This window comes from Balaenoptera borealis (genome assembly GCF_965194805.1).
Source record: "Balaenoptera borealis genome assembly, chromosome: 6".
Lineage (NCBI taxonomy): Eukaryota > Metazoa > Chordata > Mammalia > Artiodactyla > Balaenopteridae > Balaenoptera > Balaenoptera borealis.
In genome coordinates, this window is record NC_138863.1 from 58,580,779 (window position 1) to 58,604,984 (window position 24,206).

General features: G+C 45.0%; 1 protein-coding gene across 1 annotated transcript; it reads left to right on the forward strand.

Annotated features, from left to right (window-relative positions):
* Window positions 1-333: 333 nt before the first annotated feature.
* Window positions 334-17,929, forward strand: CHRNA1 (cholinergic receptor nicotinic alpha 1 subunit). Its single transcript, XM_082397743.1, has 10 exons — window positions 334-657; window positions 6,170-6,315; window positions 6,419-6,463; window positions 7,531-7,640; window positions 10,054-10,249; window positions 10,744-10,981; window positions 13,410-13,633; window positions 14,796-15,035; window positions 15,342-15,971; window positions 16,312-17,929. Exons 1-9 carry the CDS (start codon window positions 615-617, stop codon window positions 15,471-15,473), a joined length of 1,374 nt encoding a protein of 457 aa, XP_082253869.1. The 5' UTR covers window positions 334-614; the 3' UTR covers window positions 15,474-15,971; window positions 16,312-17,929.
* Window positions 17,930-24,206: the final 6,277 nt, after the last annotated feature.

A 24,206-nucleotide genomic window follows, 5' to 3' on the forward strand; every position in this document is an offset into this window, starting at 1 on the left:
GGAAGAAGTCACCGTTGTTTAAAACCAAACCCAATCAAACATGGAATTCTCTCCAGCGGCACCAACCCCACTCTTCTCAAATCCACTCCCTCACAAAAGCCCCAGGCATTCTCAGCCTAGAGGGAACCAGAGCAAATAAATTTTCCTCTTTGTAGAACGTGGACTTTTGTGATTTAGGATGATCAGCGTCTTACACACACAGCTGACTATCTACTCAGACCCAGTGACCCTGATCAAATCAATCCACACAGATGAGGCTCTGGTTTATACAAAAGGGAGGGAGTTGCTCACCGGGCAAAATAATTCATTCCCTGATCTAACGTGTTGGTTTTTTTTTTTTAATGAAGACCTGACTCATGGTGCATTGAAAGCACAGTGCAGTTCACCCTCAACTTGTCAAAGGTCCAGCAGTTGTGTAAAGTGTACACCCTGCAATAACGTAAGGACCGCAGCCCCGGGGCTCCGGGGCTCCAAGGCTCCGGGCAGCCCAGCTGTCACTGCCGCAAACAGGTGGCGTAAACGATAGCTTGGCTCAGCCCACTCACTTGCCAAACCCTCCAGCAGCTGAGTGTCCAGCCAGAGAGCGGCACAGGCGACCACTCCACCACCAGCCCATGGAGCCCCGGCCACTCTTCCTGCTCCTCGGCCTCTGCTCAGGTAAGTGCCAGGGCTGCGGGGCTCTCCTTCGAGGCTGAAGCACTAGAAGCCCCCGAACCAGAGTCTTGCTTCTTTGATGGGAACACAGAATGGCAGGGCTTCACCAGCCCCAGGCTGCTCTGTCAGTTTCTCACCGATGTTGGCTTGATTGGGTTTGTGGATAAAGATTTTTAGTTGGGTTATCCAATTAAAATAGGAGCTGCCTGGTCAAAAGCTACAAAGTAGACATGCAATCTCTCTTTCCTTCAGTGCCTGCATTTTAGTAATCCGTATGATCTGATTCAGCACCTCTTCTACCATCCTGGAGCTGCTATCATAGTTGAACAACTATAGGAACTTAGAAGGGTGACTTATAATCACAAGCAATATGGTTAACAAATCTCTTTATGGCTCTAGGAGAATTCTGAAAATGAAGAGGATAGATTGACAGCTCCATGTGCTGGAGGGAGAAACCTTTTCATAACTGTAACTAAACTCTCTCCATGAGAGATGAAATATTTTGTAATTTTTTAAACTTCTGAAGCTAAAAAAAAAATTCATATGAATGCATTATGGCCTACTTTTTTTTTTTTTTAAAGGACACTACTATATGTAGGTTTGGGTTTGAATTGAAACCATAAAACCTTGCACAGCCCTTGACCTGCATTCAACTCTGGAATGTGTCACAACACAGCAGCTGAAAAGCTATCGTGAATCCCAAACTTCCGGTCGAGGGAAATAGATGTTTGCTGATTGCTTCATATAAAAGTTTACTGGTGATATCATCTCAACTGAGAAACAAGGCGGCTGACATTCTGTGTTTTCTCTTCTCTAATATTGCTCTGACAAACACAGGTCTTCTGGGCAAAAGAGGTGAAGAGCTTTATTATTAATGTTTTTCAATAGCAGAATTGAAGGAAATAGCCTGAACTCTGATAAACTATATCCTCTGGGATTTGGACTCGATCCAACCAAAGCTGGCTTGGTGGTGATGGTGGTGGTGGTGGTGTGTGTGTGTGTGTGTGTGTGTTTGCAAACACTACACTCAATGGAAATTCTTAAGTGATATGTTTATATATAAAAATCCTTAAGAGATCTTTTAGGACACCAAAGATCTCCAAAAATGCAAGTTTAGCTATTTTTTGAAGTATGTGATATGTATTTAGATCAAACCTAGAGTTTGCTGGTGTCAATTCACATGGATAGTTAACAGAAATTTAGAGCAAGATGAGGCAATCCAACATCTTCAAATTTATATTATAGGGAAACTGATGCTAAAAGACATGAACTGACCTTCCCAAAGTCACTTCATGCACACACTTTGGAATGTGATCAGACTCCATTTTTTATGTGCATGGTCAGAAAACACAGCCTGAAATTGAAAAGGCAGCAAGAAACACAGCACCAGGTTGAGATAAGAATTACCCAAGGTGACTATTAACAGGACAGAATTCCTTTTGTCCAACCCACCAAGGTGTTCCCCACATAAAAATACAGATTGGACTAGTATGGTACAAAAGAACACTTTAAAATTATGGCTGGATTCCCCTACTTAGATTCAGTCCTTTGGGGGCAAAAGTGAGGGACACTTTTCCCCGTGTTAGCATAACACATAATGATCTCTATTCTATTTTTATAGCACTTTCATTACAACTTTTCCTCTCCCCCAGCTCAGGAATCCCAAGCACTTCATTACCACCTTTCTTATGGCATATTACTTTCCAGCTTGTTTACAGTTATTTATGTAAATGGAAAATATCAATGTCCATGAAGGTAGGAAGACAGGATCTGTATCAGATTCATGCTGGAAAACCTCAAAGCTCCTCAAACAATGCTTTGCACACAGCAAATGTTCAACGAATATGTGAATGAATTAATGTTACCACCATCTGAATGGGGATGACCAGCATGATTTTGCTGAAAAGGGAGACTCTGACATTACGTATGTGTTTGTCTGTGTGTTTGTTAATTTACATCCTGCTTCTCAAAGAAAGTATTTACTGTGATTTATTGAATCCGTGAAGAGGTGTTCCAATTCTCCAGACCATACTGGAGTTGGGAACAGAATCCTAGAATTCTGAGTTCAGGTTCTATAAGTTTTCTATCATTCTACCCTGCTTTGGGGAGGAAAAAAGAAAAGAATACCAATGAATATGGTCTAAGAAATGGAGACCTCCTTGGAAATTCCTTAGAAGTTCATCACGAAAGGCACAAGGCCCCTTGGCCTTGGCGAGGGTGCAGAGGAGGAAGTGAGTGTCCCTGGAACCCTGACCGTGCCTGGCTCCCAGTGATCCCTACTCCCTAGCAGAACTTAGGGTTGGCCTGCATAGTTTTCCTGCCACAGAATGCTGAGCATCTGCTCTCTCTGTTGCTTTCTAGTATGTTCTTCCTGACAAACTGGAATAAACGGTCACTTAAAAATAAGCAGCCCAAGGTAACACCAAAGCAATAACCTCAAACCCAGTGGCCAAGGCACTCAGTGATCCACGCCAGTCCCCCACTGCTCCCACCGTGGGCTGGGTGGGCCCCGGGATAGACAAGGCGTGGAGGACAGAGGACAGCTGCATCCCAGGGGCTCAGTGGGGCACCTGCAAAACCTGGGTCTTTGGACAACATGGTGCTCTAAGGGTCCTCACATGCAGGTAGTTTGGGGGAGATGCCACATGAAAGCTCTGCACAGACCCTTTTAGGTCCAGAAAATTTGGGAAACTAGAAATGAAGAGGTAGGCTAGGTAAGGCATTCAATACATAGAGTCCAGGAAGGTCATAATGAAGATATCTGAGCTATACTGAAACCTTCAAAAATCCGAATGGACGTGACACATTTGCCTTTAGGGAGGTGGTGAAGAGCACAGGCCCTCTCGTCAGACAGCCTCCCCTTATAATCCCACCTCTAACTAGCTGGGAGCCATGAATACATGGCTCAGCTCTCCAGACCTCAGTTTTCTCATCTGCGAAGTAGGAGTAAAGACTGACCTCATAGGATTTTTATAAGGATTCAATAAGGTAATACAAATACAGGACCTTTAATAAAGCTCTACAGGCTAATTAAAACACATACTTTTGGGAGCATGAAAATGTTTCAATTCATTCCATAGCATTGGTTATTTCAAACTGATATAAAGTTCTGGATGAGAAATAATGGTTGAGAGCACGGGCTCTGGGTGTCAATCCTGGCTCCACCATTTATGAAATCTGGGCCTCGGTTTCCTCATCTGTAAAGCGAGGACCATGATAGTACCTACCACACCCAGGTATGAGGATTGAAAGACTTAGTACATACAAAGCACATAGAAGAGGGGCTGGCACAAGACAAGTTGGGTGTGTTAGTTATTATTTTTGATGATCAATAAAGATAGAAAACGGAATTACTTTTTACTTAATAATTATTTTGTTGACAAATGCTTCCAAACTTAGGATCCAAGGAGAAAAAAAAAAAAAACCTGCCTTAGCGGTGATCGGTTAACACAACTGGGAAAAAAGGGAAAGCATCTCACTCATTTCATTTTTAAAGTTGTCTTGGCCCAGGGAAAAAGTGTAGTTTCAGCAATAACCTGCGGAAAGGGGAGATCTGGTTACATGAATCCGGGCAAATGGATTGTGTGTCTACTTCCTCTCCCAGCCCTGAACAGGCAACCCCTAAACCTCAGCAGGCTTGAGTTACAGAGATTCTTCATAAGGCACTTGTTGGAATTTGGAACACATTTTCTCATAGGAATAATGGCACATGTAGCTGTACAGTTTCCAGCACATTCATAACATTAAAAGTGAGCTCAGGAGCACGGCACAGAATGACCGGCTCTAACTTCAGCTCTGCCCTAGCCGCATGACCGCAGACAAGTCAGCCCACTTCTTAGAATCTCAGGCGAGAATGTCTGCCTGCCTGCCTGCTGGTGAGGACCATATCACACTGGACACACAAAGCCTGTGGGCTCTGAGAATACTGGATGATATTGCCCTCCATCCTGAAGGAAAATGTAGTAAAGATTCCTTGGAATCATTCATGCTCCAAATAGGAGCCCCAAACCCAGGTCAGCAGAACATGTGGTTTTCACTCTTAGCAACTTAATTGGGACATGGGACCATCAGCAGTGATTATTTTTTTATTTTTAAAATTATGGAAAAATATATAAGTATGTAAGATTTACCATGGTAAAATATGCATTACATAAAATTTCCATTTTAAAGTACACAATCCAGTGGCATTGGGTACATTCACAATGTTATGCAACCATCACCACTAATTCCAGAACTTTTTCATCACCCCAGAAGGAAACCCTGGGCGCATTAGCAGTCACTCCCATTCCCCAGTCCCCACAGTCCCAAGTAACCACTAACCTACTCTCTGTTCTATGGATTGACCTATTCTGGATATTTCATATAAATGAAATCAAACAATATGTGCCCTTTTGTGTCTGACTTCTATCACTTAGCATAATGTTTTCAAGAGTCATTCATGCTGTAGCATGTATCAGAACTTCATTCCTTTTCATGGCTGAATAATATTCTACTGCATAGATATACCACAATTTGTTTATCCATTTATCCGTTGATGGACATGTGGGTTGTTTCTACCATATCGCTATTGTAAATATTGCTGCTATGAATATTCATGTACAAATTTTTTGTTTGCTTTGGGGGTTTTTTTGTTTGGATTTTTTCTTTTATAAATTGAAGTATAGTTGATTTACAATACTGTGTTAGTTTCAAGTGTACAGCACAGTGATTCAGTCATATATATATATATGTATATATATTCCTTTACAGATTCTTTTCCTTTATAGAGTATTGAGTGTAATTCCCAGTAGGTCCTTGTTGGTTATCTCTTTTATATATAGTAGTGTGTATACGTTAATCCCAACCTCCTAATTTATCCCCCCCCACCCCCACATACAAATTTTTGTATGACCAGTTCGTTTGTGGATATACCCAGGAATGGCATTGCTAGGTCATATGGTAGCTCTGTGTATAACTTGTGTGAGAAACCACCAAACTGTTTTCCACAGCAGCTACACCATTTACCTCTCACCAGCAACATATGAGGATTCCAGTTTCTCTGTAACCTCACCAATATTTGTCAATTTTAATTTTGTTAATTATGGAATAACAACCTAGTGGGTGTGAATCAGCATCAGTCTTGGGCTGTTCATAGCATCATGAGCTCTGAGGCCAGCCAATCTGAGATTTCACTGCATCATGACCAGATTCTGAAATACCAAGACCGACTTTGTGTGGACCTTTCTTCTTGTGTGTGCGTGTTCCTAGCAAACTTGATGCAGCCAGATGCTGGATGAAGGAATGTCATCTGTCCAAAGTACAAGTGCATGATAATCTGGCATGCCCCACTGGGAAGGGACCACACTGGCAGCTGCACTTGGAAAGGAATTCAAGGCAATAATAGCTGCATCGGGGAGCCCTTCAACGAGGGGGCCTGTGTGCCTTCCATGAGCTGGCCACACCTCAGTTACTCACGTTAGTGTGTGTGGAGGGTGGGAGCAGACTCTGACAGTGAGTGTGTTGTTTGCTGTCTCAGCTGGCCTCGTCCTGGGCTCCGAACATGAGACCCGCCTGGTGGCAAAGCTATTTGAAAACTACAACAGCGTAGTACGGCCCGTGGAAGACCACCGCAAGGCCGTGGAGGTGACGGTGGGCCTGCAGCTGATACAGCTCATCAACGTGGTGAGACAAGAGAGCTCCAGGCTCTCCACACCTCCCGCCCCGGGGCATCCTCCCCCGGCTCCCCTCTTGTCCTCCTAAAGATGGGGCCTTATCTTTTTTTCAGGATGAAGTAAATCAGATCGTGACAACCAATGTTCGTCTGAAACAGGTAACTCAGCTAGATAATTGCATTCATGTTGTTTTTAGTCACCCTGAAATTTAACATGGGCCCAGAGGGAATCAATTTAGGTAACAGGGATATGTACCAAAATGTTAAAAGTAGATATTTTGGGGTAGTGGGACTGTGGATCATGTTTTGGTGTTTATTTTTTTATTGTACTTTGTGCTTTTTCTGTGTGTATTAGTTTGCTAGGACTCCTGGAACAAAGTCACAACCTGGACAGCTTAAACAACAGAAATTTGTTGTCTCACAGTTTTTGAGGCCAAAAGTCCAAAATTAAGGTGTTGGCAGAACTGGTTCCTTCTGAAGTTTGTGAGGGAGAACCTGCTCCAGGCCTCTCTCCTTTGCTCAGAATTGGTTGTCTTCACGTTCACATGACTTTCTTCCTGAATATGTATCTGTCTTCACATGTCCCCATCTTATAAAGACACCAGTCATATTGGATTAGGGCCCACCTTAATGACTTCACTTTAACTTAATAACCTCTGTAAAGACCCTAACTCCAAATAAGGTCACATTCTGAGGTCTTGGGGGTTAGAACTTCATATTAATTTGGGGGAGACAATTCAACATTGTGTTATCCAAATTTGCTGCATTGGGTATATGTTACTTTCATAATGTAGAAGAAAATATAATACTTTAAACAAAAATGATGTTGCCTGCTTGAGAAAAACATTCCCAATAGGGTCATTCTCCTTTCCTAAGGTGGGCAGTGTACCTGGTAGATCTGCTACCACTTGGTGGCGTTACTTGGGGCTACCTTTGTTTTCTCACGTGTAAAATGGGGTCAATAATCACTCCTGCCTCATGGGAACATTGTGAGGACTAAATGACGAATATGGGTAAAATGCTTACAACAGTGCCTGCATGTACTCAGTGCTCTGTGTTTGCTCTTACTTGTTACTAAAGGGAAAACTGAATTCTGAATCAAACCCTTCTTACTGGAGCACAATTTCTGTCCATACCTGAATTACCGTGCTCATCAGAGCTCTTGATAACCCTAGATTTAAAAAATATTTTTAGTGTTTTAATCGACCTAATGTCTTCATTTCTAGCAATGGGTGGATTGCAACTTAAAATGGAACCCAGACGACTATGGTGGCGTGAAAAAAATTCACATTCCATCGGAAAAGATCTGGCACCCAGACCTAGTTCTTTATAACAAGTAAGCACAACAGACAGGATGAGGAGGCGGACATTACGGGGGCAGGTGGAGCCCAAGTGCCCTAACGGAAGGGCTGCCACTCTTGGCATGCGTCTCACCACGGTTCACATTAAATAACCCTTAAAAACCAAGAGCCAAGTTGACATGCTAGGGTTGCCATATGGTGTCTCATGTTATGAATAGAAACAATTATCAGAGCCAAATTGAATCAGGGCTGCAGGGTGGGGGACATTTAATCCCTGAGAGCTCCTGTAGGGTATATGGCAACTATCCAAGGAACCCAAACATCATATAATTGAGTTCCTTGGAATTAAATGTCCTTCCGACCAATAGGTCTGAACCTCCTGGGGTTGTTATTCATCACATCTTCACAGCATCCCAAGATGCCGCGTGCTGCTGATGGCCTGGGATGCCTATGCGGCCCATCCGCTGGGCTCTGTGACAGACTGCACGTTGTGAAATTATAATGTGATTCAAGACACTCCAATTTAATGACACGTTCATTATCATACGCCCTTCATTTGTCAGGGAATGTTCATTGCAAAGAGCCTCCTTCCCAGGCAGGAGCATTCAACACTGGCCTAGAGGATCTGTGGTCTGACATCCTACAGCACGTGTCTGGAGCGAGCAGGCTGTGCGTTCTAGCAGACTCACCAGGGAAGGTGGCCAGGGCTAGTGAGCAGAAATGATACTTTTTAAGATGACCCTCCCCAATTTTGATATTTTATTACATATTTTCCAATCCGACCTGGGATTCAAACTTGAGTCAAAGTACACAATCATTTGTGTAAACTTTTGGACAAGTACGCTCATAGGACAGAGTGTCTATCTCTCAGAGTTAAGTTTCTCTTTCACTTAGAATCTGAGGGAAGCAATTAAAATGCTCGGGTCCTTTTGATAAGCTCACTCAGAAAGACCCTCATAGGGGAGAGAATCCTGTTTCACCTGCTTAGAAGGAGACATAGACCATCCTTTCCCTCTGCTCTGTTGGGAGGGTCTCAAGCTGCATGGTTTTCTGGATAGAGCCTCTTCTCAGTCCCAAGGAAAAATTAACGAGAAGAAAATCTCTTGATTTATGAAGTGAGGCACAATATATACCACATGTCCCTGAAAGCCCAGCAAGGTAGACCCCACCCACTTTTCAGCACCTATTATACTGTCCTGCTCTCTGCCAAGGCTCTGGGGCACGAGCTGTTTTGGGGTGAGCGGACCACCCACTGAACAAGACCTGCAGAAACAGTTTGTTATTTTTTAGTATCTACCATGTTGCCTTTTTTAACGAGAAACTATTGCCAACATTGGAAAATTGGGAAATACATTAAAATCTGAATTTTTAACTTCTCTAGAAAAATCCAACATTCAAAAATATGGCAATTTTGGATTAAAAGTCTTGATTCCCAGCTTCCAAGGAAGAATCCAATATCAGGCAACATGGAGCCTTCGCTCCCACGCAGACACCATGGCAGAGCCGAGTGGCGCCTTCCTCAGAGGAGACAGGGTCTCTCCCCTTGCCAGGCTCAACCCTCCCTCCTTCCTTGCCTGCCTGGCCCTGGAGTCATCTGAGTTTGTGACCCCCACCCCACTGGGGTCTAAATAGTTCTTTAAAGGTAACAGACCCCTTCTTTAACCTGCTTGTCACCGTAATGAGCCACTAGGCATGTTTTTATTTAAAATTCCTGTTTTTTTCCTCAATTAACTTTCAAAGTATATCAGAGAAGGGATACATGGAGATTAACATCACAAATACTACTGAGGACTGGGAAGAAAAATCTGGGATGCAGTGAATCCGTGTCGCCTGTTATTCCTTTAAAGCTGTAGATTCTCAGGTTCATCCCCAGATATCCTGATTCAGCACTTAGATGGTGCTCAGGAATATATATTTTGTTTTATTTTATTTTTTATTGAAGTATAGTTGATTTACAATATTGTGTTAGTTGCAGGTATACAGCATAGTGATTCAGATTTTTTGCAGATTATATTCCATTATAGGTTTTTACAAGATATTGAATATAATTCCCTGTGCTATACACTAAATCCTTGTTGCTTATCTATTTTAAGTATAGTAGTTTGTATCCGTTAATCCCATACTCCTAATTTGTCCCTCCCCCTCCCTCTCCCCTTTGATAACCATAAGTTTGTTTTCTGTATCTGTGAGTCTGTTTCTGTTCTGTAAAGATTCACTTGTATTATTTTTTAGATTCAGGAATCTATATTTTAAACAAGCACCCCAGTGATCCTTATTATCAGACAAATTTGAAAAACATTGTCACAGATAAAAAGTGATGCAGCGCAAAAGAAAGCTTCTATAATTAGCACCTGAATAATTAACAACTGTCTCCCGTTAACATCCCCAAGCAGAATTGAAGGCTCATCTGTCACTTGGATCCCTGTTCCTCTTTTATCCCAACTGTAGTGCAGATGGTGACTTTGCCATTGTCAAGTTCACCAAAGTGCTCCTGGACTACACTGGCCACATCACGTGGACACCTCCCGCCATCTTTAAAAGCTACTGCGAGATCATCGTCACCCACTTTCCCTTTGACGAACAGAACTGCAGCATGAAGCTGGGCACCTGGACCTATGACGGATCCGTGGTGGCCATCAACCCGGTAGGTGGTGACCTACCGTGAGGCGGTTGGATGCAGGAAAAGCGTGATTCAGTCTCCAACTCTGCTCCTCCATTATCATAGGCTCTCAGCACCCATTCGAACTTTGGGGATTGTCTAGTTTGATGGTTCTCAATTGGTTGGGAAGGTTCTTGATGCACTGCATAAGAGAACCACCTGGGGCTTAAATAATTCTCTATGCCCAGGCTCAGGCCCAAGAATTCTGATTTAATCGGACTGGGGTGGAGCTAGGGCACCCATATATTTTAAAGCTCCCAAGTGACTTGAATGTAGAGTCAACATGGAGAATTCCAATAGTCCAAACCCCCTTATTTTACAGGAAAGGAACCTAAGACCCCAAAGCGAAGGTGAGCCAGGGTCCCTCCTGGGTATGTGACAGTGCTGGGATCGGCTGCCTTGTCACAGCTGATTAGGAAACCCTACCCCTCCTCAGGGTGACGAGGCTGGGAATTCAAAGTTTCATTCCATCTTCTCAGGAAAGCGACCAGCCAGACCTAAGCAACTTCATGGAGAGTGGGGAGTGGGTGATCAAGGATTCCCGGGGCTGGAAGCACTGGGTGTTCTACGCCTGCTGCCCCTCCACCCCCTACCTGGACATCACCTACCACTTTGTCATGCAGCGCCTGCCCCTCTACTTCATCGTCAACGTCATCATTCCCTGCCTGCTCTTCTCCTTCTTAACCGGCCTGGTGTTCTACCTGCCCACAGACTCAGGTGGGTGCAGTTGCCATGGCGGCGGCTGCTGACCCTGATGGATCTCGGGCTACTATTTTGGGGGAAGCCAGAAATAACCACGGCTAATAGACAAATACAGGCAGACAGACCCAAATCACCATCCCTGGGAGGACGCATGTACTGAGTGGCCATGTGCAGTGGTGAAGTCCCAGCTGGGACTTCAGAGCAGACTACAGAGCAGGCAGAGAGCTGAAGGGGACTCTGAGGATGCGCATACATAGCTCAGTCTGGTTAAGTGAATAACCACCAGCACCTATTTGCTGAATACCTGCTGTGTGCCCCGAAATGTGCTGGGTAAGGCGTGTATCACAGACACTGCCGATGCCTCGTACCCCATGAAGTCACTTGCTGTATGTGACTAATCAAGTCTTGCCTCCTTTGCCCACTGCTTGCCCCTTGAAAATAGCTTTTGTGTATCTATTCTCCAGATGGCAGTATCTTTACACACAACACCATACTTCCCAAGTGGCAATTCTTTCTCCCATATCAGCCTGGACGACTTACTTACCTCCTACTGAGTAATCACATCTGTGACATAATTTCACCAGACACCAACAATCTACAGAAAAGGGGGAAAGGGAACACATATGCCTGCAAGCAAGTCATTGCTCTTAAACGATTTACGGCAGACAAGCAGGGAAGAAAGAAAGGTGGTAAGGTGGTCCTCAAACTTATGACAGATAACAATTTTATCAAAAGGCCCAAAAAAAAAAACCCACAAAAGTCTAAATCCAACTTTCCAACAAGGAAAAAAAACTTACACATTCACTCACTCAACATATACCGTTTAAACAACTGTTACAAGACAGGGATAAGGTAGAGAATAAGGCAGAATTTTCCCCACAGAACATATGTTCTAGGGATTGTACTCATTCTTAAACAAATGATCACAAACAAATATTTTTTTCAACTTTCTAATCAAATGAGGCTTCTTAAAGTGAAGAGAGAAAACTCTAGGCAGGGCAATATGGAAACTAATCAGAGTTTCTATAAATATTAAATGATTTATGCTTGAAAGGCATTTAGAACAGTGAGACTGCTTGATAATTGTTAGCTATCATTATTATCATTAATCAAGAAATTTGATGTACCTTGATCAATATTTTATATTTATAATTCTGTTTTCTTTTTTACTTCTGAAGACTTTCCTACCCACCAGAAACTGACAATTTCTTGTTTGCATCCATTCTGGATCCTGTGTATATTCCTAGCATCTGGACGCATCCAGAATGGGAAAAGCTCCACACTGGAAAGCAGGGCCACACGAGGGGTTTCCCAGGACACAAACACCAAGACCAGCCCAAGGAAAGTCCCTTCCAAAGGCTCTCTACTGCATCTGAGCTGGTCAATCCCCACAAAAATATTCCGGTGCCATCCAGCCCCTGGCTTTCTTGTTTACTTGTCCAACCAAGACACCATCCGGGAATTGTTCACCCTGAAATTGTAGGGCCTGGAGAAAATATTCAGGGGAAGGGGAATCCCTCATCCCTTAGTATGAAAAACAAAAAAAGTCAAAACAAGAAAAAAAACCCAAATCATCCCCTTAGATGAAGATGAGAAAGTGAGTGGTGTGAAATCATTGATTTTGTCCTTTCTCGGCTTTGGTCTTGCAGCTTGCTCCCACAATGAGAAAAAGATACATGTACTTCTGGGCTGCCCATCCAACTGCTGAGTAACAAGTAGGCCAGGCTGCAGTTCAGTTTTGTGAGGTTTAAGACATTCTGCTGCAGATGGAAAAACTGCCATCTGGGGTCTCGATTACAACCCAGAACATCTCTGGGTTTCCTGAGTTCCGCCAAGAAACGGAATGCTGGGCAAGAGGTGAAGTAGCATTTCCTGCTTGGAAGCCTCTGATGGAAACACCTGCCACTTGCCATCATCAGCAGAGTTAAGTTGCCAAGGTCTCACAGGAAATTCTGCAGAAAAAATTCCCCACAACGAGACCTTGAGAACATGCCGGTCACATTCCTCTCACCCTTGGGTTTTGGTGGTGTGCTCATTTGCTAGGGCTGCCTTCACCAAGGACCACAGACTGGTGGCTTAAGCAACAGAAATTTATTTTCCCACAGTGCTGGAGGCTGGAAGTCCAAGATCAAGGCGTCAGCAGGGTTGGTTTCCTCTGAGGCCTCTCTCCTTGGCTTGCAGATGGCTGTCTTCACCCTGTGTCCTCACATGGCCTTTGCTCTGTGTGTGTCTGTGTCTTAATCTCCTTTTCTGATAAGGACACCGGTCATATTGGATGAGGGCCCACCCTAAGACCTCATTTTAATTGAATTACATCGTTAAAGGCCCTATCTCCAAAACAGTCCCTGAGGTGCTGGGGCTTAGTGTTTCAACACATAAATTAGGGTGGAAGAACAATTTAGCCCGTAACAGGTGGGTTGTGTTTGTTTCTTCTTTTGTCCAGGAGAGAAGATGACTCTGAGCATCTCTGTCCTGCTGTCCTTAACCGTGTTCCTTCTGGTCATTGTGGAGCTGATCCCTTCCACCTCCAGTGCGGTGCCCTTGATTGGCAAGTACATGCTGTTCACCATGGTGTTCGTCATCGCATCCATCATCATCACCGTCATCGTCATCAACACACACCACCGCTCCCCCAGCACCCACGTCATGCCCGAGTGGGTGCGGAAGGTGAGCGAGCAAGGCCCCGGCACACTTTGCACAGGGCCGCCCCTCCCTCAAGGCATCCGCAGGTCTACTCTTCTGTGTGGCCAGTGGCCTCCTAGGTAACCCTTGTGGGCACTTAGGAACGGAAAGTCCTTTCTGGGCTGTAGGGGTTTTGGGGAAGGAACTTTCTTTGGCTTCTTGCTGGGTATAAATAACTCAAGCAACCGTCCCAGGGAGATAAGAAAACCAGAATTAACAGAGCCCATTCCAAACTCAACCTTAAAGAATCTCTTTGATTAGAGAAGATGAATAAATCACTATCCTTTTATTCAAATGCTGTGAAATCTTGAGATGTCTGTTTTTACGTCTTCCAGTTTGTGAACAGACTGCTTATATTTTTGCTGGTAGAATCATCTGCTGAGACTAGAATAAGGGCTAGAAATTGGGAGTCGGGGTAGGGAGCGGGCTTGATGAGAGATTGTCAAAAAGTTTTAGTGAGGAACTTGGTCTCAAATATTTACATTACTGAATTTTAAAATGTGTTAACATTTCCAATATGTTGGTTCTTTTATACATCTTCACAGAGACACTAACGTCCAGTCTTTTGTGCACAATGCAAAAGATTTGTTATGAATTGACAGAGAAACTACCGCTTGCAATGTATTCTTTTGGGAGGAGAGACAGTCCCTGCTTCTCTAAAGGCCAGGTGACTCCTGGCAATACCTGTTGCATTTCTTCAGGATCAAGAAACAGAAGAAAACAGTCTAGCCGTTTTGTGGGGCCGGAACCTTATATATATTTTTTAGCGGGAGGGGCCCTTTCTTTAACCTTTTGATCATGAGGACACAGGCCTTGAAAGAAGTGGGTGCCTACAGGGGATCTGGAAGCTTAAGCTTCATTCGTTTCTTATGAGTCAGTAGCTGCACACAGGCTCCCTCCAGTGGCAAGCTGCTGGCATTACAGAATCATCTCTGTTAGCCTTAGTAATTTGACAGGTCACAGGATACAGATGAGGAAGCTTTGAGAAAATCTAGTATAGTCCTTTTGTTTTAGGGACAAAGAGGCTGAGGCCCAGAGAAGCTGAATGATTCGCCTAAGGTCACATTGCTTATTCAAAATCAGAGTTTGATGCTTGCCCTGCTGACAATAATTCCCATACGTGGACTTCTTTTTTATTTTATTATAGATTTTTATCGACACTATCCCAAATATCATGTTCTTCTCCACGATGAAAAGACCATCCAGAGAAAAACAAGACAAAAAATTTTTTACAGAAGACATTGATATTTCTGACATTTCTGGGAAGCCTGGACCTCCACCCATGGGTTTCCACTCTCCCCTGATCAAACACCCCGAGGTGAAAAGTGCCATCGAGGGCATCAAATACATCGCAGAGACCATGAAGTCAGACCAGGAGTCCAATAACGTAAGCTCTGTGGCTTGGGATCTGCACCTCTTGTTAAATGGTCAAATGCTCGAGCACAGAGGGATGGGTTTGGCTAGATGGGAAGGTTGGCGTTCAAGGGGCAGTTGCTGACGTAAGATGTGCCCAGTGACCCCCCAGGCCATCTTAGCACGTCATCATATTGTGAATAACCTATTTAAAAAATAAAGATCATAATGCCAGTGGAGGGATGATCAACAGATTGAAGGGCGCCTAGATGACGGATAGCATGAACGTCGTGAGTCCGTGACCGTCTTACGGAAATTCTAACACATTTCTCTCTCCCAGGCGGCCGAGGAATGGAAGTACGTTGCGATGGTGATGGACCACATTCTCCTCGGAGTCTTCATGCTCGTCTGCATCATCGGAACGCTGGCTGTGTTTGCAGGTCGGCTCATTGAATTAAATCAGCAAGGATGAGCAGAGAGCCCAGCTGAACCTCAGCGCCGGGGACATCTGTCTACTTGGATACACGCTCACTTATCACACATTTACTTCTCTGTGGTTATCATTCATGACAAAAGTTTCTGTTTACATAAGGTTATGGCCTCAAAGTGTCTTCACGTCGCTTCTCCCTTCACTCCTGCTGTGGCTGCCTGGAGAGCGAACCTTTCGCAGTCAATGAATCTGGATTGCTGCATGAAGCGTTCATTTCCAACGGTGTCCAGAAGAATTTTGCCCGGGATAACTGAGCTTTTCTGTTAGTTTTTAAATTTTTAAATTTTACCCGAAGAGTCTATCCTTTGCTTAAAAGTCAGTTTTGTAGCTGCTAAAAAAGGCCCATCTACCAGTCCCAAAAAGATGAAACATTTGACTTGGAGAGAAAGAAAGCAGTAGAAAGACAATAGGAAAATTCTAGAAGGGCCACCACAATGGCCACCACGGCAAACTGTCTCAAAAACTCACGTTTTAAAGTACGTTTCTAGGGCTTCCTTGGTGGCGCAGTGGTTAAGAATCCGTCTGCCAATGCAGGGGACACGGGTTCGAGCCCTGGTCCAGGAAGATCCCACATACCGCAGAGCAACTAAGCTCCTGCGCCACAACTACTGAGCCCACGTGCCACAACTACTGAAGTCCGCACGCCTAGAGCCCGCGCTCTGCAACAAGAGAAGCCACAGCAATGAGAAGCCCACGCACTGCAACAAAGAGTAGCCCTCGCTTGCCGCAACTAGAGAAAGCCCACGCGCAGCAACGAAGACCCAACGCAGCCAAAATTAAAATAAATAAATTAAAAAAAAATAATAATAAAATAAAGTAGGTTTCTAGAACTTGGAGGTGAGGGAAGGTCTTCCCAGTCTAACACAGCACCTGAGCTTGATGCTCGAGGTTTGAGGGAAAAGAGGTCCTAACCTGTATTGAGTGTGGGCCCAGGCACTGTGGGAATGGGCTCACAGGCATGTTTTTATTTATCCTCAGAACTCTCATGACTGTCCCTGTTTTACAAATGCGAAAACTGAACTTGAGGGAGGTTAAGTTCACAGCCCAAAATAACAAGTAGAGCTGACATTTGAACCTAGACCTTGTGGGTTCAAAGCAGCTCCGGGCTGGGCCAGTTCATCTGCTCGCTTGCTCTTTGGATCAACTCTGGCTCCATCTGGGCCATTCTGCGACTCTGGTCAGTGTTTCTGAGAGGTTCAGTCCTAGTGTCAGCCATCTTTCTGCCTTCCCAATTAAACCACCTGCCTTTTCCCCCAGTCCTTACCCCACTCCTGTTTGGGGTTCTAGTTCTATAAATGAAATCAGAAATGTGTGCACATATCATCATCATTTCTGCAATTCTGGACAAGGAGAGAAAATTATTTCCTTTCTCCATAGCAACCTATAAGCCACAAGGCAGTTCACCCCAGAACTAGAAAATGTGCAGCCCTGGGCTCAGTAATGGCCATCAGATCCCCAGAACACATCTGATCCACATCAGTACCAGGGAGAACGGGGAATGGCAGTGCCAGACAGCCTGTCTGAATGCAGGTGGGTTCAATCTACACCTCCATGGGACTCCCCATCACACACCCGTGGCAGGACTGAGTGCCTTCATTTAAGAGTAAACTAAAGGGAAAAAGGTTTGGCAATTCCTCAAAAAGCTAAACGTAGATGGGAGGGAGGCGCAAGAGGGAGGGGATATGGAGATATATATATATAAATATATATATATATATATATACATATAGCTGATTCACTTTGTTATACAGCAGAAACTAACACAACATTGTAAAGCAACTATACTCCAATAAAGATGTTAAAAAAAAAAAAAAGCTAAACGTAGAATTGTCATATGATCCACCAATTCCACTCCTAGGTATACACCCAAAAGAACTGAAAGCAGGGACCTGAACAGATACTTGGACACCAAAGTTCACTGCAGTATTATTCACAATAGCTAAATGGTGGAAACCACCCAAATGTCCATCAATAGATAAACAAAACGTGGTGTGTGTGTGTGTGTGTGTGTGTGTGTATACACACACACACATACATATACATACATTTATAATGAATTATTCAACACTAAAGAGGAATGAAATTTTGATAAATGCTACAATACAGATCAACCTTGAAAACATTATGCTAAGTAAATAAGCCAGATGCAAAAGGACAAATATTGTATGACCCCACTTACAGAAGGTACCTAGAGTAGCCAAATTCATTAGACAGAAAATAGAATAGAGGTTACAAAGGTTTGGGGAAGGGGTGAGTTATTGCTTAATGGGTAGCGCTTCAGCCTGAGATGATGAAAAAGTTCCGGAAATGGACAGTTGTGATGGTTGTACAACACTGTGAATGTACTTAACGCCACTGATTGAATGGTTAAAAATGGTTAAGATAGTAAATTTTATGTGTATTTTACCATAATTAAAAATAAAATAAAAATGAAAAAAGATGGCCAGTTTCACATTCTGTATATTTTACTACAATTAGCCAAAAAAGAGAGGGAGAGAAATTCAGCACCTAAGTCTGCTGCTTGCCTAATTTATCACAGTCTCCCAGGACTCACTATTGATTCAGAGGAGGAACTTAAAAATCATGTTGTCCATTCTAAGAGCAAGGAAACTGAGGCTCAGAGAAGTGACCTCCCTCAGCTCACAGAGGTAGTTAGTGACAAGCCAGGTCTCTTAACTCCTGCCCTCATGCTGTTTCCTTTACATCAAATAGCCCATTTCTCCCCTAAAAGTGAGGCCCTCCAACATGTTCCCTGCTCACCACCTGTCCGGGAAGCCAGCAGGGTGGCGCTGAGTGGGTACAACAATGTCACAGTGTGAAGCCCCACCAGCCCCTAAATACCTGTTGCATCAATCTGTCACCAAGTCAAGGACTTTCACCTTTGGAATCTCTTCCCTTCATTAAGGGCTGATCTCCTGATGAAATGGGAGGGGAGGCTGGGATCTGTCTCCCCACCTAGAGGTGAGCGCCCAGCCCTGTCCTGCCCCATGTGGCTTTATTGATGAGTGTGTCTGGGTAAAGGGGTGACTTCTTGGGAAATAAGGAGCATCCTCAAATTGGAACAAGACGGGTAAGTTTTCCTGGGGGATGGGGATTATAGACTGAAAAATGGAAGCAGAAATTATTCAGAGCTCGAATCCTGAAGTTATTTATTTTTTCTTTTCTGGTTGTCAGAACTGGGGTTTTATCAAATTGGAAATTGTATTAACAATTAAACAAATCAGATGGGGAGACGTTTCGAGGCTGAGGTGGGAGGTATTTGGTTTTGCTCCAATCACTGTGGACCACGATGCCGTCGTGTTCATCCTGGGGGTAGGGGGCGAGGCAGAGGCGCACAGGCGGCTGCCTCTTTCCTCGCTGCCCGAGTTCTCTCCTCACACCCCAACAGCTGGGTCTTGCTTTGAAGCCTGAGTTCCCCTGCTCCTAGTTCTCAAGCCACCATCTTCAAAGTCATTTCTCCCACTGCTACCGCTCGAGTCCTAGCCCTGCTCCCGTTCTTCAGCGGCCAAAGCCACTGCAGTCTCTCTCCTCCGCCTGAGTTCTTCATCTCTTGCTCCCCCAGATCACCTGTCACTGCCTCCGGCTGCCGATCACTATGACCCATGGTCTCCACTTCCGCCTGAGTTCTACCTCTGCCGTTGCTGTAACTTTCAGCCGCTGCTGTCCAAGTCCTTCCCACCAGCCCCGTCCAGGTCTGTGCTGACTGCTCCACGAGGACACTTGCACTCTGCTGCCTGAATTCTCCAACTGCTCCAGCCCACGGTCGGTCTCAGTGCTCTGCCTGCTATCTCTTCTCCCCGTTCCCACCCGCCAGTGTACCCTGCCCCCGCTGCTGGACCGCCCAATCTATCCTTTCAACTCGCGCCCTCACCCCCGCAGTGGCTGTCACTACTGCTGCTGCAGAAGCTAGGCCTGTCATCCTTTCCTCAGCCTCAGATGTTCCGTGCTCGGAAGGGCCAGGCGAGGAGGGGGTGGGCAGGAGCAGGGCCGCCCCGGGGGGTGCACACGCGTACCTGGGGGCAGCAGGGCCCAAGCCTGCCCTCAGGAGAATCTCCCACCAGTCAGCTGCTTGGGTCTCCACCGCCGAGGGCAGGGCGCTCCGGCCTCACGCTGGTTCTGGTTTGTTGAGGTCAGCTCAACCTCCTGGGAGCAGCTGGACCATCTCTGCGTCTTCGAGGATGACGGCGTGTGGAGTGGGGCGTGGCCCTCATAATTTTCAGACCAGAGCTGCAGTTTCCAGTCCTCCTCACTCTCCGCTTCCCTAAGTAGGTTCCAGGTACAAGGCAACTGAGGCATTTGGTGCTGGGGTGTGGTCAGGCCCTGACTGAGGTAGGCGTGGGCAGCTCCTCTGAGCACCAGGTGGGCACTGGAGCTGCGACGTGGCAGAGCAGGTGCAGCACGGTGTGGCCCCACCATGTGCAACCTGGTGCCCGCCACATATGACTTCTGCACCCTGGATGCCTCCCCAGGACGGCTGCTGGGTGCAGGGCTGTTTGGCCCAGCTCATCTTGCAGGCCCAGGCCGCAAGCCTAGGAGGAAATCCAGGAAGGGCTCATGCTGATGAATCACCACCAAGTGCAGTGCCAGGTCCCCCTCCTCAGTGATGTGGCCGAAGACGAGGGGCACCCACGACAGCCCCCAGCTGCCCAGTGCCAGTCCTCCCCGGGGCACTGAGTCTGGACCCAGAGGGTCCAGGCCGCTGTCACACCATTCATCCACATCCTCAGCTTTCCGCAAGCATGCTACCTGCCTTGGCCCCGCTGAGGCCTGTAAGTCTTCTTTTGGACTGGTGGTCTCACTGAGGAGGGTGCCTAGGGAAGTGGGGAGGACCACTGTCTCAGTTTCCTAAGGCTGCCGTAACAAACTGCCACAAACTGCGTGGCCTGAAACAACAGAAAGTTATTTTCTTACAGTTCTGGAGGCCTGCTATGGACTGAATTGTGTGTCCCTCCCGCAAATTCATATGTTGAAGCCCTAACCCCCAGTGTGGTGGTATTTGAAGATGGGGCTTTGGGGAGTTCAGGTTTAGATGAGGTCATGAAAATGGGGCCCTCAAAATGGGATTAGTGCCCTTTTAAGGAGAGACACCAGAGTGCTTGCTGTCTGTCATTCTCTCTGCCATGTGAGGCCACAGTGAAAAGGCAGCAGTCGGCAATTCAGGAGGAAGGCCCTCACCAGAACCCAACCATGCCGGCACCCAGAGCTCAGACTTCCAATCTCCAGAACCGTGATAAAATTAATTTCTGTTGCTTAAGCCACCCAGTCTGTTGTGCCTTGTTATGACAGCCAGGGCTGACTAAGACAAGGCCAGAAGTCCAAAATCAAGGTGTTGACAGGCTGGTTCCCTATGGAGGCTCTGAGGGGGAATAGCCTCCACGCCTCACTCCTAGCTTCTAGTGGCTGCCGCAACCTGTGTCGTTCCTCGGCTTGTGGCAGCATAACTACAATCTCTGCATCTGTCTTCAATGACCTTCTCCTCTGCCTCTGTGTTGCCTCCTTTTATGTCTCATAAAAACACCTGTCATTGGATTTAGGGTGGGCCTAAAGGATGATCTGATCACAAGATCCTCAACTCAGTTACATCTACAAAGACCCTATTACTAAAGAATGTCACATTCACAGGTAGCAGAGGTTAGGACCTTTTGGGGCCCCTATTCAACCCACTACAAGCACTAACCAAGAAGCCATGTGGGAGAGAGTGGCCATGAGCAAGCGAGAGATCCTTCCAAGAAGCCCCAGAGGGAGCCAGGAGTGGAGAGAGCATGCTGAGCTCAGCTCCTGCAATCTCTCAAACCAGACTCAGAATATCACCCCTGCACCCTCAGCCCACCACCCCTCCCCGACCCCAACCTGGAGAGAATTAAAAAGCAGCTGAGCCAACTCATGGTTTCTTCCTCCCTCTGTGGCCGGAGGATATCCCAAGTGGTCATCTCAAATGCCCAGGGAGAGAGCTGAGCCTGTAACCTCCAGCCTCTCTCCACCCCCAAAGTGTCAAGCTGCCAGCACCTGGAGGAGCTTTTTAAGTACACAGGAAGCACGGGGAGGAGGCCCCGCCAGAGGCCAGAGCCCTCGGTCAATCAGGTCAGTGCCACCTACGGGGCCAGGAGCGCCAGGACTCCTCTGGCCAGGGCAGGCCTGGTGGCAGAGCCTCCTTCTGACGGCCTTTGGCAGCTCAGTCAGCAAGAGGCACAAGACCTGGTGCAGGGCAGGGAGGCCAGTTGGTGAAAGGAGGGAGGCTGCAAGCTTCAATGATAATCCTTTTCGTGGGCATGAAGCTTTACAGCCCACAAAGCACTCTCACCTCTTCTATCCACTCAGTCCTCACCGTACCCGGTGGGTAGAGGTTGCTGCTATCGCTGTTTGCATTGGACACGTGAGAAAACTGAGGCTCAGAGAGGAGAGTGTCAGAAGGGTCTCAGCAAATAAAAAGCTGCTGAGCTGCCGCACAGCAATGGAAACCATCAACAAAATGAAAAGGTCGCCTACTGAATTGGAGAAAACATGTGCAAATCATGTGTCTGAAAAGGGGGTAATATCTCCCAAATATAAAGAACTCATATAACTCAATAGCAAAAAACAATCTGATTTTAAAATGGGCAGAGGACCTGAATAGACGTTTTTCCAAAGAAGACATACTTATGGCCAACAGGAAAAGATGCTCAATCACTAATCATCAGGGAAATGCGAATCAAAACCAAAATGAGGCATCACCTCACACCTGTCAGAATGGCTATTGTCAAAAAGACAAGAAATAAAAAGTATTAGAGAGAATGCGGAGAAAAGGGCACCCTCCTACACTGTTGGTGGGAATGTAAATTGGTGCAGCCACTATGGAGAACAGTATTTTAAAAACTAAAAATAGAGTTGCCATATGATCCAGCAATCCCACTCCTGGGCATATATCCAGACAAAACTATAATTCAAAAAGATACATGCACCCCAATGTTCACAGCAGCACTATTTACAATAGCCAAGACATGGAAGCAACCTGTGTCCATCGACAGATGAATGGATAAGAAGATATGGTATATATATAATAGAATATTACTCAGCCATAAAAAAGAATGAAATATTGCCATTTGCAGCAATCTGGATGGACCCAGAGATTTTCATACTGAGAGAAGTAAGCCAGACAGAGGAAGACAAATATCATGTAATATCACTTATATGTGGAAGCTAAAAAATGATACAAATGAATTTATTTACAAAACAGAAACAGACTCACAGACATAGAAAACAAACTTATGGTTACCAAAGGGGAAAGGGGAGGGGGAGGGATAAATTGAGAGTATGGGATTAACAGATACAAACTACTATACTAAACTACTATAGATAAAATTGATAAAATACATAAATAAAATAAACAGTAAAAAGGATTTACTGTATAGCACAGGGAACTATATTCAGTATCTTGTAATAACCTATAATGGAAAAGAATCTAAAATATATATGTGTGTGTATATATATATATACACACACACACACACATATATATATATAACTGAATCACTTTGCTGTACACCTGAAACTAACACCATATTGTACATCAACTATACGTCAATTAAAATAAAAGACAAGAAATAACAAGTGCTAGAGAGAATGAGGAAAAAAGGGGCCCCTCATGCACTGCTGGTGGGAATGTAAATTGACACAGTTACTATGGAAAACAGTATGGAGGATCCTCAAAAAATTAAAACTAGAACTAACCTATGATCCAGCAGTTCCACTTTTGGAATTTATCCAAATAAATCAAAAACACTAACTCAAAAAGATATATGCACCCCAACATTCACTGCAGCATTATTTACAATAGCCAAGATATGGAAACAAACTATATATCCATCAATGGATGAATGAATAAAGAAAATATCACACACACACACACACACACACACATGCACAGAGAAGAATATTATTGAGCCATAAAGAAGAATGAAATCTTGCCATTTGAGACAACATGGATGGCCCTTGAGGGCATTCTGCTAAGTGAAGTCAGTCAGACAGAGAAAGACAAATATTGAATGATTTCATTTGTATATGGAATCTTAAAAATTAATAATAATTTATAATAAAAACCCAAAGCCAAGCTCATAGATTCAGAGAACAGATTGGTGGTTGCCAGAGGTGAGGACTGGAGGGGAGGGGGACAAAATGGGTGAAGGGAGACAAAAGGTACAAACTTCCAGCTATAAAATAAATAAGTCAGGGATGCAATGTACAGCATGGTGACTATAGTTAATAATACTGTACTGCATACTTGAAAGTGCTAAGGGAGTACATCTTACAAGTTCTCATCTCAGGAAAAAATTTTTTGTAACTATGTACGATGGATGTTAACTAGACTTATTGTGGTCATCGTTTTGCAATGTATATAAATATCAAATCATTATGTTGTGAGCCTGAAACTAACATGCTGTTATCTGGCATTCATACCTCTATTTTTAAAAAAAGTTAAAAAGCAGATATGCTTACTGCCATGTGGTGTCTGGATTAGACTCTGGAGCAGCTAAAGGACCTAGTGGAAATCTGAATAAAGTCTATAATTTAGTTAATAGTATTGTACAGGGCTTCCCTGGTGGTGCAGCGGTTGAGAGTCTGCCTGCCAATGCAGGGGACACGGGTTCGAGCCCTGGTCTGGGAAGATCCCACATACCGCGGAGCAACTAGGCCCGTGAGCCACAACTACTGAGCCTGCGCGTCTGGAGCCTGTGCTCC